The sequence below is a fragment of the Electrophorus electricus genome, chromosome 1, assembly GCF_041902795.1.
Source record: "Electrophorus electricus isolate QZ-2024a chromosome 1, ASM4190279v1, whole genome shotgun sequence".
NCBI lineage: Eukaryota > Metazoa > Chordata > Actinopteri > Gymnotiformes > Gymnotidae > Electrophorus > Electrophorus electricus.
Genome location: NC_137497.1, coordinates 26,373,705 through 26,388,308, shown reverse-complemented (window position 1 = coordinate 26,388,308; position 14,604 = coordinate 26,373,705). Strand labels below are relative to the sequence as shown.

At 37.1% G+C, this 14,604-nt stretch overlaps 1 protein-coding gene across 1 annotated transcript; it reads right to left on the bottom strand.

Moving 5' to 3' along the window:
• Positions 1-3,853: 3,853 nt before the first annotated feature.
• LOC145643286 (phosphoserine aminotransferase-like) lies at positions 3,854-14,536 on the bottom strand. Its single transcript, XM_081722283.1, has 9 exons — positions 14,519-14,536; positions 13,967-14,027; positions 13,814-13,883; positions 13,497-13,702; positions 8,509-8,681; positions 8,210-8,379; positions 6,990-7,118; positions 6,294-6,431; positions 3,854-4,700 (listed from the first exon to the last, which is right to left on the bottom strand). Exons 1-9 carry the CDS (start codon positions 14,534-14,536, stop codon positions 4,577-4,579), a joined length of 1,089 nt encoding a protein of 362 aa, XP_081578409.1. The 3' UTR covers positions 3,854-4,576.
• Between the last annotated feature and the right edge of the window lie 68 nt (positions 14,537-14,604).

Sequence of the window (14,604 nt, the reverse complement as noted above, 5' to 3'; positions counted from 1 at the left end):
AGTAGATCTGTTTATCTAGCTAGGCAGCTATCGTCAGTAAGGTGAGGAGTTCAGCTATGAGAAGGTGTTGTTCTATAAAAAGCCACGCAAAAGCAACATGTATTTGCTGTGCTCTAATTGATCGTTTTTGGCTGAATATCCATTGCTCTGACATTTTCTGCTAATGGTTGTCAATCACTCAGCCGATCGTTCCCCCTCTACCCGCCCCAGGTCCTCTGCAGGTACACCTAACACTCAGCTTTGCTATTTAAACCGTCAGCCTTGTAATTCTCTATTTGCGCACACGTGGCCCCCTTATTATGTAGTTAATGCTAGCCTACGTATATTTAGTGTTTTCGTATGGCAATGTCTTTTTTATACTTTCGTTTTGTAATTATTTTCTATAGTTTCAGTATGGTGTGTTTACCTGTTTGTTCTGTTCCCCATGTTGTTCTCCATTAAACCTACGAAAGCCGTTCACCCATATGGAATAGGTGGGACTTGTTATTAGTCATGGGGATTACCCATTTTAAGAGCGTTCCACTTAAGGTTACAGGCCCGGAAGGACAGAACGCATTATGTATTTAACTCGTTTGAAGAGATGTATTTTTAGGTTACGATGCGCCCTATTTTAATTTCTGGTTGTTAATCTTGTGAACGGTTTGAATGAATCGACAATGAAACATCTCTGCGTTGCATACTAAGAAGATGTTTAGCTGTGCTTTAACTATTTGCGAAGGACGCTCATGACGACTTATTGCACAGCAAAAAGGATGAATTAACAGGCTCAAGATCGTTGCTTGTCAGAGGAAACCACTATTTTTCTACCTTTCAGTTGTTGCGGCAAATTAGTCACTTTAAATTGTGAATAGCAATATTAGTACGTTTGTATAGTTTTAATGTTTCCTAATTATTCTATTTATGTCAGACTGTTGGGACTGCTGGTTGAGGATTGAACTAGGCCTGACGAGGAAAGGGCGTTGTAGTAGAGCTGGGACTAATGGATTATTTTTCTTGGGTTTTTTTTTTGTTTTTTTTTTTAAATTTGGAGTTTGGTGGCGGTTTTGTATTTTAAAACTTGCCTGCCCCAGAATACCAGGCCCATGTAGCTGCGTGTCTTCTTTTCATAGTGGGCCCCAGTTTCTCTGTAACATTAATTCCAGTAAATGTGAATTAAGATGTAATTATTTTTCCAGTTAACTCAGCTGTAGTTTTATCGTCATTAAAACAAATCAAAATGTGGCATAATTTAATTAACTGACAGTCATGGCTAACAGAGTCACTCACCAACCATAGTTGATAGTTGATAGTTGAAGAGGGCTCACAGCATAAAGCTCACCCAGAGGAGTAGCAAGATGAGCAATGAATTGTTAGCTCCACATACAACAGTAATCCAAAAGATTCAAATATGCACAGGTAGGGAGATTATTTCAAAATGATATCTTAATCCTTATCACTAAACCAGATGCAAACAAAACAAAAAGCATCAGCATGGCAAAAAGCAGTCACAAGATGTGATAGTGTACTTTGATCAAAAACAAACAATTGCAGTGTTGGTAATGTCCATGGCACATAATCTGAATAAGGCCCTGATGACTTCTTGTTAACCTACATTTTAAAGTTCCATCAGTGTTTACAAGTGAACTATATACAAATTATGTATTTTACCATGTTGGGTGACTGTAATATTCATGGTGGCAGATAACTGTGCCTTTACTTCAAGTTCTCTGTACTTGCATCAGTGCTTGGACTTTACTCAACATTTAAAAGGTACACTCTAGTTATTGTCTGCTCAGTAGGCCTTCTGAGGTATGTGGAACTGATCTCTTATTTTTATGATCACAAGGCTGACTTGTTTGATCTGCACACATCTCCTCTCTCATGGGAAATCCATAGACATAAATCCTTTCACTGAGAATATGTCATCCCTGGAGTTTTGCCAATTGCTGTCTGGTTCATATGCCTTCTTCTTTAGCGAAACCATCTTACCTCTCTTTGCTCTTTCATAATTAAAGTTCTCAGTAGTTCTCTGGTTATCCCCCACAACCTAAAATGGGGCATAAGCCAGGGGTTGCATCTGAGGACCACAAAATTACAGACCTATTTCTAACCTGCTTTTCTTTGACAAGTTGCTTAATTGTATGGTTAACAGCCAAGTAAAAATAACACCTAGCTTCTAATGATATGTTTGAAGAGTTTCAGTCTGGGTTTAACAGCAGTAACAGCACTGAGACTGCCCTGGATGAAATAATGAATGATTTGTTGTTTGCAGCTGATGGTGTGTTGCTGAACAGATTTCTTCCTATGGACTTTACTGCTGATTCTGAAATAGTATACCATGAATGCACTGCTAAATAGACTAGACATTGACTTAATTCATGCATCTGATCATCTCACAGACAGACGGCAATTGAGATGATTGAAAGCTTTTTTTTTTCTTTTTTTTTTAAATACATTCATGGCCAAAAGTTTTGAGATTGACACAAATTTTGGTTTTCACAAAGTTTACTGCAAAATCTTGAGCAAACCCACTCTGTTGGATGAGAGTAGGAATGGCAGAAGGCAGGTGTGAGTGCATCTGCACACACAGCGAGGTGAAGGCTTTTGGAGGATTGCTTGGTGTCAAGAAGGGCAGCAAAGAACATTTACGGCATTTAGCTGATGCTTTTATAAAAAGCAACTTACAATTATGACTGAGTAGAACTTGAGCAATTGAGGGTTAAGGGTCTTACTCAGGGGCCCAACAGTGGCAGTTGTGGGGCTTGAATCAGCAACCTTCCAATTACAAGTCAAGTACCTTAACCACTGAGCTACCACTGCCCTGGTAGCTCAGAAGCCACTTCTCTCTCAAAGAAAGGACAGACTGACATTCTGCAGGAGGTATAGGGATTGGACTGCAAAGGACTGGGGTAAAGTTATTTTCTCTGATGAAGCCTACTTCAGACTCGTTGTTACATCTGGAGAAGAAAAGGTGAGCTCTACCATGAGTCATGTGTCATGCCAACAGTGAGGCATCTTGAGACCATTCTTGTGTGGAGTTGCTTCTCATCAAAGGGAGTGGGTTTGCTCAAAATTTTGCCTAAGAACACTGCCATATATAAGGAATGGTATCAAAACATCCTCTGAGAGCAACATCTCCCAATGATTCAGGAGCAATTTGGTGATGAACAATGCTTTTTCCAGCATGATGGAGCACCATGTCACAAGTAAAAAGGGATAGCCAAGTGGCTCAGTGAACAAAACATTGAAATTCTGGGTCCATTGGCCAGGAAACTCTTCCATTGAGAACCTGTGGTCAATCCTCAAAAAGAGAATGGACAAACAAAAACACAGAAACTGCGATGGACTCGAAGCACTGATTAAACAAAAATGGGTTGCCATCATTCAAGATTTTTCCCAGAAGCTGATATCCAACATGCCAAGGCGAATTGCAGAAATCTTAAAAAAGAAGTGTCAGCACTGTAAATATTAAGTCTTTGCTTAAACTGTATGTATTTGTCAATAAAACCTAAAAAAAAAACTTATTAAATGCTTATAATTGTACTTCTCTATACCATATAAACATCTGAAAAAAAGGATCTAAAAAAACTGAGGCAGTAAACTTTGTGAAAACCAAAATTTGTGTTAGTCTCAAAACTTTTAGCCATGACTGTACATTTGCTCCCTCTTGGCTTTCAGTTCCACTGCTATGTCGATACACAAATTTAGGCATACTTACATATCCCTCAAAGAGTCTTCCACCTCCCATTTTCATCAAATGGCTCTCTTATAGAAAGACCTGATTCTCTGTGAAAGTGAAACTAAATAATGAGAAATCTGAAGTCATATTAATTGTGCTCCCAGCCATCCATATGAAAATCAAACACATTGCATGATCAATTCCAGATTTTATGCCTACTTCTGCCCAGGTTACAAATGTTGGCATCATCTTCAGTTCCACTTTATCACATCACATATTTTGCAAAGGTGGCTTTCTTCCATTTTAAGGAAACTAAGATAACTTCCTTCATTTTAATAATACTATGTCCTTCATTTTCTTAGTCTGCAGTATTTAGATTTGACACTGTAATACTCTATGGGCTCCCTGTCAGGAAGCATTCTGCAGCATCTGTAAAGTCCAACTGCTAGAGTACTTATATCTCATACTCATATCCAAAGACACACATAACAGACCTACTTTTCAACACCTTTTCTGGTTGCCAGACATTCAATTTTAGATGCATAGTCATCTTTGTGTAGCCCTATTCCTCTGATACCCATCTGCTCTCAATAGTTCCTTCTATGCTGTGCACCATAGGTGATAGAAACCTAAACTCTGGAATACTGTTTCCATAATTTACATCATTTAGACACTCTTATCCAAACACTGAGTAAAGCCTAACATTTGCCTTAGTTACTGGCACTGGATTATTTATGATATTATGTAATAGAAATATTCTCCAGATAAATGAAATCTGAACTGAAATTAATTAGAACTGAAATTAGAAATCAAATGATAAATTACTGAAATTAGAAGACAAAAATTGAAATAATAAGGATTCTTGCATAGGACAATGCTAGTGAACTAGGACATTGTAACTTGTAAATTAGACATCATCTAGTGATCGTTTTCTTTAAAATGACAATGATCCTTTAGAAACTGCTTCATATAGGCAGAAAGTGCTTGAGCATCTTCCAGAGTCACAGCATTGTACAGAGAAGCTCGTATTCCACCAACAGATCTGTCAAAAAACAAGAGTGAGGATGACATCATAATGCAACTACGCAAGTGTTCAGCACTGCTGAATATGTATTTCTCCAAAGCATTCTGCTATAATTCAGTGACACATGAGCCCTGAATATATACAATGTCTAGCGAGAATTCAGTTGGTATATGGCATGCAAGCACACACTAACAATGCAAATATGTTTATTAAAAATAATTCTGCATGTTTCAGTATTAGTGGTTTTTGTCCCCTCAAGAGACATGTAAATCATGATTCAAAAATCACCTCCCGTATGCCTCCCGTATTCATTTCACGTGCTGAAACTTGTTCATGCTTCCATAACCTCATGCTTAGATTACTGTAGAGCCCTTTTCATTGGCTTGCCTGTAAAACTTTAAATCAACTGCAGCTTATTCAAAATACATCAGCAGGAGTCCATATTCATCCGAGACAATCAGCACACATCACTACCATTCTGTATCAACTACACTGGCTATCCTTTTATCTCAAAATTAAGTATAAAGTTCTTCCTCTTGAAAAGCACCATACGGTCTTGCCCTGCCTTATCTTTCTGAGCTTTTGTAGCCCTACAAACCACTTCAAACAGACAGGTCTTCTGATACTGGTTTACTGGTGATTTTTAAGAGCATACTGTAATCAGGGGGCCCAGATCCTTTAGTGCTGTGCCCTCTCATCTTTGCATTGTTATTTCTCAGAACCTCTGTGACTGTCCTTTCACAATTTAAGACTCACTTTATAACTGCCTATTTCTCCTAACTTTTTCTTTTTATAAATTTTAAAGTGACCTCGAATGTGGTAAAGGTGCTATATAAATGTGTATATATATATATATATATATATATATATATATATATATATATATATATATATATATAATTCTATTATCACTCATGATTGCCACATCTGTCACTACAGCGCTCTTCCGTTTGTCCACCACTACTATATCCGGTTGGTTAGCCATCACAATTTTGTCTGTCTCTATCTGGAAGTCCCATGGGATCTTGACACAGTCATTTTCCAATCTCTCATTGTTAATGAGGTAGGTAGGTGGATAGCTTTAAGGGCCTTGCCTAAGGGACCACACTGGAGACACCTTGGTCAGGATTTGAACCCCCAATCTCCTGTTTCAAAGTCAGTGGTGGTGTTTGTAATGTCTCTAGAGGAGCAGTCTAACATCTGCATATCATAGCCAAGGCCGGAACAATCCCCACAGCAACTGAATGAAAAGCTTATACATTCATTAGAAATAGAAAAGTATTTCAAGGCTACAAAGGGAACAGAATGAAGCAGAACATGCAAAGAGGAGCAAGTATTTTACACCAATCCTTAAAGCATTGCACTGGATACTTGTGTCATTCAGAATGGACTTAAGTGTCAGCAGAAGCATTTTAAAATGCTTACATGGGCTTGCCCCTCTTTAGCTTAGCAATATGATTACAAGGCATGTACCCTCAAGGGCTCTCAGATCATCTTATAAAAATATGAAATATGCAGAAACGTGCTTTGCAACGGTGGAATGTTTCTTTAGATCCAGTGTAAAATGTAATGTGTAATCCACATATTATTTTTTTGTATAATGTCCTGTACCTGTGGCCTTTTAATGAAATCATTCCAAGTTTTGAAGCACCATCCAAAAAAAGTTTTTCAAGTGTTTCATCTCCCCCTTTTTTCCCAATACGGAATGGAATGTTCATGCGGCTCCGGCACTCTACATCAGTGAGGCAGCTGCATACAAGGGAGAAAAGTGAGTGTACTTGAGAACACATTTTAATTTCAAACCAAACTACTACCAAGCCAACTGTTATGTCAGATCCAATGCCAAGATCATTCCAAGCAGAAGCAATGTCAAGATCATTCTATACAGAACTGATTTAACTAGTCATTCAAGAAATTCTATACTTCTCTATTTACTTTTCTTGTACTTATATGGCTACCTTTTGCTGTAAAAAGGTCATGGCAAGCAATGAATAACATTAGCCAATGATACCTTTATCAAAAAAAGGTAATTGATTATTCATTTATTAAAACAGTGCTTTGTTTCTAGAATTGATGGTTTTAACCTTACAGGTACTTTAATTTAAAACTTTGTACTAAATGAAAGGAACAACAGCTATGTGTTTCATTTAACCTACCAATGAAACACCCTCTGTTTCAAACCTTTATTCAGCAAGATATCTGCCTTAGTAATATACAGATTTCAGTTTAATCCATTATTTTAACATTAATAATCATATATTTTTAAATATTTATGTTAAATCTATTTATGAATGCAATTTTGCTAACGAGTAGAATCCATTGGAGATGTTGATGATGTCATAGATCAAAGAAGACTTCTGTTTGTTCAGTATCTCCATGGCTTCAACACCGCCATTATTCTTGATCCATTCCAGAAACAGCTTCATGATGTAGATGCTGTAAAGTTGTAAAATTATAACAAAAAGAAGAATAGAAGCATAAAAAGAACATATGGATTTTTGAATCAAATCACTTAACCAAAAAACCTGAGTAATTAATTAAATCTTTAACCTGGATTTAAAAATTGACAGTGTGTCCCCAATTAAAGCTAGAAGGGTGGACCATGACTGAGAGGCTTTATAGGAGAAGGCTTTTCCCCCAGTTATAATGTTACTAATTTTAGGAGCTAAGGCAAACCCTGCAACAGAAAGTTACCCAAAAAACCTGAGTAAATAATTAACATCCTGTATACAAAAGGTGCAGAGCCTGGGGTTCCCAGACATTGAGTTGATGTCATCCAGCCATTTCATGCATTTACTCAGGTTTGTAACAAAGATGTGGGTCGAATGCAATGTATCAGAGAGCCCTCAGGATTGTGGTCACCCTTTGGTCCTCCCTTTTAGTTATGCTGCTACCATTGGCATATCTACTGAATATAAACTGGTTGTGCATTGTTCATCTTTACAAATCTAATGACATCTTTCTATTTTATTTGTATGCTACAGTGGAGATGATGCACATACTGAAGCAGAGCTGCTCATTGCTAAGAAAGCATCTAAGATGATGCCAGAAAATGTCCGGGCACCATTCTAGATGAAGTGAAGCTCCCATATCAATCCAGGCTCTCCATCTACTCCAATGGATGTAGAAATGAGTAGCTGAGACTCCCACATATACACTGAAGTGGCTACTTGGACCAAACATAATGTATAAAATATAGACTGATTAGTAGCAGAGCTGCCCAAGGAGAATGGGTTCCCTCTTGAATATTGGTCCTTCCTAAGATTCTTCCTTAATTCCGTCAATGGAATTTTTTCTTGTTACTCTGGCTTCTGGCTTGCTCATTTGGTACTTGGAACCATGCATTTGTAAAATGGCCTTATGACAACTATAAATAATAAATACATAAATACATTTGACTTAGATTACAAAAAACTGAATATGCATATTTTGATGTTAGGTTTGACAAAAATGCTACTGAATTGGCTGGTATTCATTCTTAAATGAGGCATAAGAGCACTTAAAGAAAACATGTTGATGAGACTTACCTGAAACAGGAGGGTGTGTTGTAGAAGGAATTGTTTCCATCTTGTGCTTGGTAATCCAGTACAATAGGGCATTCCTTCAAGGTGTTTCCCAATAGATCCTCTCTCACTATGACAACAGTGACTCCAGCACATCCTATGTTCTTTTGGGCAGCTGCAAATATTAGCCCAAACTTGGACCAATGACAACATTTCTTAAATAAACAAATTAAGCAAATATAAAACAAACAAACAATGTACTTTAACATTAATCAGTTGTGCAACAGCAAATTAAAAACCTAAGCCGCAGAAATAATGCCAACCTTTGATACATCTATTGGTCGGGACAGGAAATTTGAGGTCATATCACCAACAAGAATGACATCCTTGGTGTCAGGAATGAAATTAAACTCAACACCATGTGCTGTTTCATTACAACAGATGTAGACATATGATGCCGAAGGATTGAGTGACCAACTGCTGGTACCTGGAATACCTGAGGGAAAATATTTTAATTTTTGATTTCATGAAACAATAATATTTTTTCTGTCTTTTTCTGAAATACATTTTAATCTATTTACAATAAGATTATGCAAGTTTATTAAATTTTTCCATTTAATTTCAGTGCAATATAGTTGTCAAAGGTAGATAAGTCTTAAAAATACATAACCTTGCATTAAACACTCATTGAAGGTAATGATCTCTTGAGTTTCTCTTGAATGCAGCAATTGTGGGGAAAAATGGAGGAAATTAAAAAAAGAAAAACTGGTGTACAAATAAGTAAAAAATATACAAATGCCTGACTAAAAGGAAAAATGTGTAAGTTGAAATATTCTAAACCTTGATGCTGGAAGTGGCTAGTTTATTGGTTTATTGATCTAAATATTTAAGTTCCAGTTAGCTCAGAGTAAGCCCTGTCTGCTGTGTCTGAATTTATTTACATTTTTTTTGTACTGCTTTTTACAAGTGGTGTTTTCATTAAGCAGCTTTACAGAAATTGGTGTTTCAGCAAATCAAAGGCCAAAGGTGAAAAATATTTGAAGAGCTAGAGAAAGAATCCTTGAGAGGAAGCAAGGCTTAGAAGGGGAAAACATATTCCTCTGGTTGACACAAGAAATAGCAAATGGTAAAATAATAATAATGCCATCAGATAAAATATGAGCCACTCATGCAACCAGGATAATCCCAAACTGACTTCTGGAGGTCATTAACAAACCAACCAAAACCCAGGATCAGGATGCATGTACATCACTACCAAATGCCCACTGTTCAGTGACCTGGTCACATCTCTCTTTAGCCCGCAACAAACCCAACAATAGGCCTTTAACTGCAAATAGGAACACCTTCATTGAGGCCTTGGGAAAGAAACAGTGCAATGATCACCAATTTCTCCAAAGCCTGCTCCAGATCTCCAGTGCTCCACTTCACTCTCACCCCACTTCATTCTCACACCAGCCATCTTTCCTTTAGGATTCATCTCTGAGTTTTCCCTTTGTGCATTTGTGGAATAAAATCCTGACGCCAGGGACTGCACTTTCATATCCCCATTTTTCTATTATTAGCAATGGGTTGTAGTCTTAATGATCTCATGGCAGGGCATATAGGGCAATATAAGACACTAAATCACCTTTAATCAACAGTTTTTATTCGCTGGGCAATTGAGCTGATGAATGCAGGTTCTGTGCATTATGCACCAGTGTGAGCTATAGTGCATATGAAAAGTTTTAAAGTTTTCTGCAATGTAGTGTTTCAGACTCATCTTAAAATGAACTCATTTTTCTCATCAGTCTATGCATTACTCCACAATGACAAAGCAAATTTACATTTTTTGGATTTTTTTTTTCAATTTATTAATAATAAAAAACTGAAAAACTCTTATTTGCATAATTATACAGACCCGTCAGTTAATACTTGATTAAAGCTATAATAAATGTGCCTTTCAGTGAGGGATGGCTTCCATCTGACCATTGCATTGGCATTTGTCTGGTCAATTCACTGAAGATTGTTCTCCTGGAAGTTTCTTCTATGTCCACAATAGAACTCTGGAGGCTCAATTTCTTTGGCTGTGCTGAGGTGTTAAAGATACCCAACACAGCATTTTAATGGTTTTATAGGGTGCACATAAATGTATCATCATTTGTTAATTTGGTAGACAGAAATGTGACAAGGTGGTGCTGTGTCCACAAAAGTAGAGCCCTGGATCTCATTCATAGTGACTGTGGAGTTACCTGTTTGACCAAAGCCCTTCATCATTTGCCCAGTTTGGTTGGGCAGCCAGATGTAGGAAAATTGTTGTTGGTTCCAAGCTTCTTCCATTTAAGAATGATGGAAGACACTGTTCTCTTGGGCACTTTCAATGCAGTTTTTTTCTTGTATTCTCCATAACTGAGACCTGACATAATCCTGTCTCGCAGGTCTTTAGACAGTTTTCTCAATCTCGTGGCTTGGCTTTCAAACTGACACACCATCAACTGTGAGAACTTATATAGACAGTTGTTTGCTTTTTCTAATACAGTTAGTTCAGTTACACATAGGTAGACACCAGTTAATTTGCAGAAGCATTTAAAGGACCATAGAAGTCAGAGCTCAATAGCTAGTGTTAAAAACAGTCTGAATATTTATGCAAATGCAATATGTCAGTTATTTTTTTCTTTTTAATATATTTTCAGAACATTCCAAAAATCAATTTTTGCTTTGTCATTGTGGAGTACTGTGTGCAGACTAGTGAGGAAAAAAAAGAGTTTAATCCATTTTAAGATGAATCTGAAACATACCAAAGTGTGCAAAACTCGAAAGGGTCGGAAGACTTTCCATATGCACTGCAGTTCTCACCACCATACCAAATGTGCAGTTATGTTACCACCATACCAAATGTGCAGTTATCTCACCACCATACCAAATGTGAAGTTATGTCACTACCATTCCAAATGTACAGTTACCTCAACACCATACCAAATGAGCTACTGAGTCTCCTCCTATTGATTGAGGTCACCTTCCAAATAATTGATGTGGACCTCATCGGGCCACTGGATAAGAGCAAAGAGGGCTATGTGAAACAGTCATCAGAATACAAATCTTTCTACTTTGATATTACATACTTATACAATATAATAATCCATTTCTGTGTTTTATAATCTGACTTGAGAGGGAACACTGAACTGAGCTATGCTTGTGTGTTAGTGCCACTTTTTGGTATTTAAGATTAACACAAACAATTAGTTAGATTTTTCCTCTCGAGACTGAAGAGAAGAGAAACAACAGCTTCCAATTACTAGTAGTTCTGGTGAACTATGTATAACTATATGCTGACTACAGCTGCCAAAGAAGTCTGCAGTGACTACTGAAGCCTCAATGACCACCATAGCATGTAAAATGGCATGTAAATGTTTTTGCTTTGTCATTGTGGTAAAATTTCTATTACTGTGAATGGTTAAATGAGTAGAAGATGAACTGATCTCCAAAAGGTTCTTTTCAACATTTTAAGCAAATTAGTGTTTTGGGGTTTTTTGTACAGTTTTAGAGTGAAAAAAAATTAAACCAGCACCAAGCAATGGTTTGGGCACCCCTAAGGATACAAAATAACTTTTACCAAGGTCTTAAACCTTATTTATCTTAAATTAATTGATGCCTACAGCTCAAGAGAAGGCTATAAGCAAGCATTTTCAGGTATTTCCATTTCCTCATTTGGTAATGTAATTAAGAAATGGCAGAGAGGTCAGGCTATATGAAAGACTAAGAAATATTTCCAAGGGAACTGCTCATATGATTTCTAGAAAGGCAAATCACACTAGCTGTAAAAAAACAACACAAAAACTTTAGATGAAAAGAGGATGGCTTAGGAAATTGATCCTAAACACTAAAAAATCCACAATGGTCTACTTCAAGAGGCACAAGCTTAAAGTTTTGCTGTGGGCCTCACAGTGCCTTGACCTAAATGTCACTGAAAATCTATGAATAGATATAAAAAGATGGAAATAAGAATGTAATCTTGCTTAAAATATTAAATAAATGTGTCAACTTTAACTTTATGCCTTTTGGAAATCAGGTCATCTTACGTGCTTAGCTTTTAACAGTAACAAAAATTGCATACCACTTTGCACCAAACATCATGAAATGATTCCAGTAGTTAGTCATGAGTCACATAAAGACCGGGCTCCCCTGACACTGGACCTTCTGCAGTACTGCCCAAATCACAATCTCACATGCTCTTTCCCTGGCATCACCCACAGAGGACGTGATCTCACATGCTCTTCCCCTTGCATTATCCCACTTCAACAACAAGAATACATTTGTCATAATGCTGTTCATAGATTTTTGCTCAGCATTCAGTATAATCATTTTTCAACATCAGACTTATAAGCTGTACCTGTTGGGCTTTAGCTCTTTGCTATGCAACTGCATCCTCCATCATCATCACTGTGAACACTGGTGTCCACCTATGGTTGTATGCTCAGCTGACCATTATTCATGCTGCAGACCTACGTCTGTGCTGCCAGAACTAGTTGAAACCACACTGGTAACTTCACTGATACCACAGTGGTTGCACTAATCGTTGACAATGATGAAAAATCAAACAGAGAGGGGAGACATTATCTCACGGCCTTATACAGCAACAACAATCTGTCCTTGAATGTTGACAAATCAAAAGCGATGATTGTCGACTCCAGAGGTTCCATGCCGATTACTCCCCTTTGTGTATAAATGGCTCCATAGTACAGAGAGTGATGAACACCACGTTGCTGCAAAAGACTTCACATGGACAGCCAACACCATCTCCTTGGCCAAGAGAGCCCAGCAGCATCTTTATTTCCTCTGCAGTTCAAGAAGTCTGACTGTCAGACTTTAAACACCATGTGTGTTTTGTGAACTTAATGTTTACAGCACTAAGACAGACTGATGTGACTCAGTACTGCATGTCACAGTATTGCATGTCACAGTTTAATTTCACATGTCATTCTTCTCTGGAAATATCTTATTGTCATGTTAAATGTCACATAGATGCTCTACTCCAATACCGTTGTGTGAAGAACTGTGCCCCATCACACCCCTCCCCCAACACCTTCCTCTTTGTACTCTTTAGGCACTGTCAGTAAAGTCTGCATCATACATATATGAATGTATCTTGCACCTGGGTAGAAGAAATGTTATTTCATCTCGATGTGCACTGCACACTGTATATAGCTGTAATGAAAATAAAGGTCTACTATTCTACTACTACTATATGGGGGCCCATTCTTGCATTCATTGTAATTCTCATTTCCTTTTGTCTTTGGCTGAGAGTTATTTACACCATAATTTTGGAATAACTCACTTGTGAATCTATCCAATTCTGTGTGAACCATATTCACTTTGCCATATTTCTCTGCCTCTTTGGCAGCCCTTGCAGAAAAAATACCAGTCACAAGATAATCTGCACACATGTCCTTCTTTAGACCAATCAGATTTAGAGGAACAGCACTGAACTGCCCTGATCCACCACCCTGAAGAAACAAAACCTTGTAGTTTTCAGGTATATTCCTGTGTACAGAATAGGAACAGAAAACATAGATGTTAACATAGTTATATGAGCAAGCATATCACTGTCAATCAAAGCTATGTAAATGTACTTTCAAAAGGACTAAAACTCACAGAAGTTGACGAAGAAGACATTCTGTGTTGTTTATGATGTTCCTAAAATCTGATGACCTGTGGCTCATTTCTAAATATAACATTAATGGATAATTAATACTACAGCACATATATAACATAAGCAATTTAATTTCATAAAAGAATGCTCCTTACCAAGAACACTAATCTGAGTACCATTGTAATTCAGCAGTTCCCTCTGTGCTTGGTTCAAAACCTGAAGAAAGGCAGAAAAATTGCTCTACAGATTTCTCCTGATTAGTATATCAACTCAGTGTATGCATGACTGCACCACCTGGTTTAAATTCCCTGTGCAAACTCTTATTTGTGAAAATGTTTGCTTGATACTAGAGATCAACCTATAAAATGTGAAGCAAGAGAGTTCATTAAATTATTAAATTCTCTATAATGGTTCTGAGCCATACTTGATTCTAGTACATATACAATAAGATAATTATAAGAACATATCCAGAATTTAAGACATTTAAGAGCCATTTCCCAGACTCATATTTAGCCTAAGCCACTACAGACTTAAATTAATTTCAGTTGTAATTAACTATTGACATGCAATGTTTCCAAAATAATTTGTCTTTCAGTGAAACTCGTTTCCTAATAAGCAAGAAATAAGCAGTTACAGTCTGGAAGAGAGTACCCTTTCATTATTTCATCTACCACCCTATCAGTACAGATTTAATTTATACATCGTACAGATTTAAATCTCTCCATTCTTCCATAGAGTTCCACTAATTTCATTACTGAATTTAAAATACATTCATCAAACTTGGCAAAAAAAA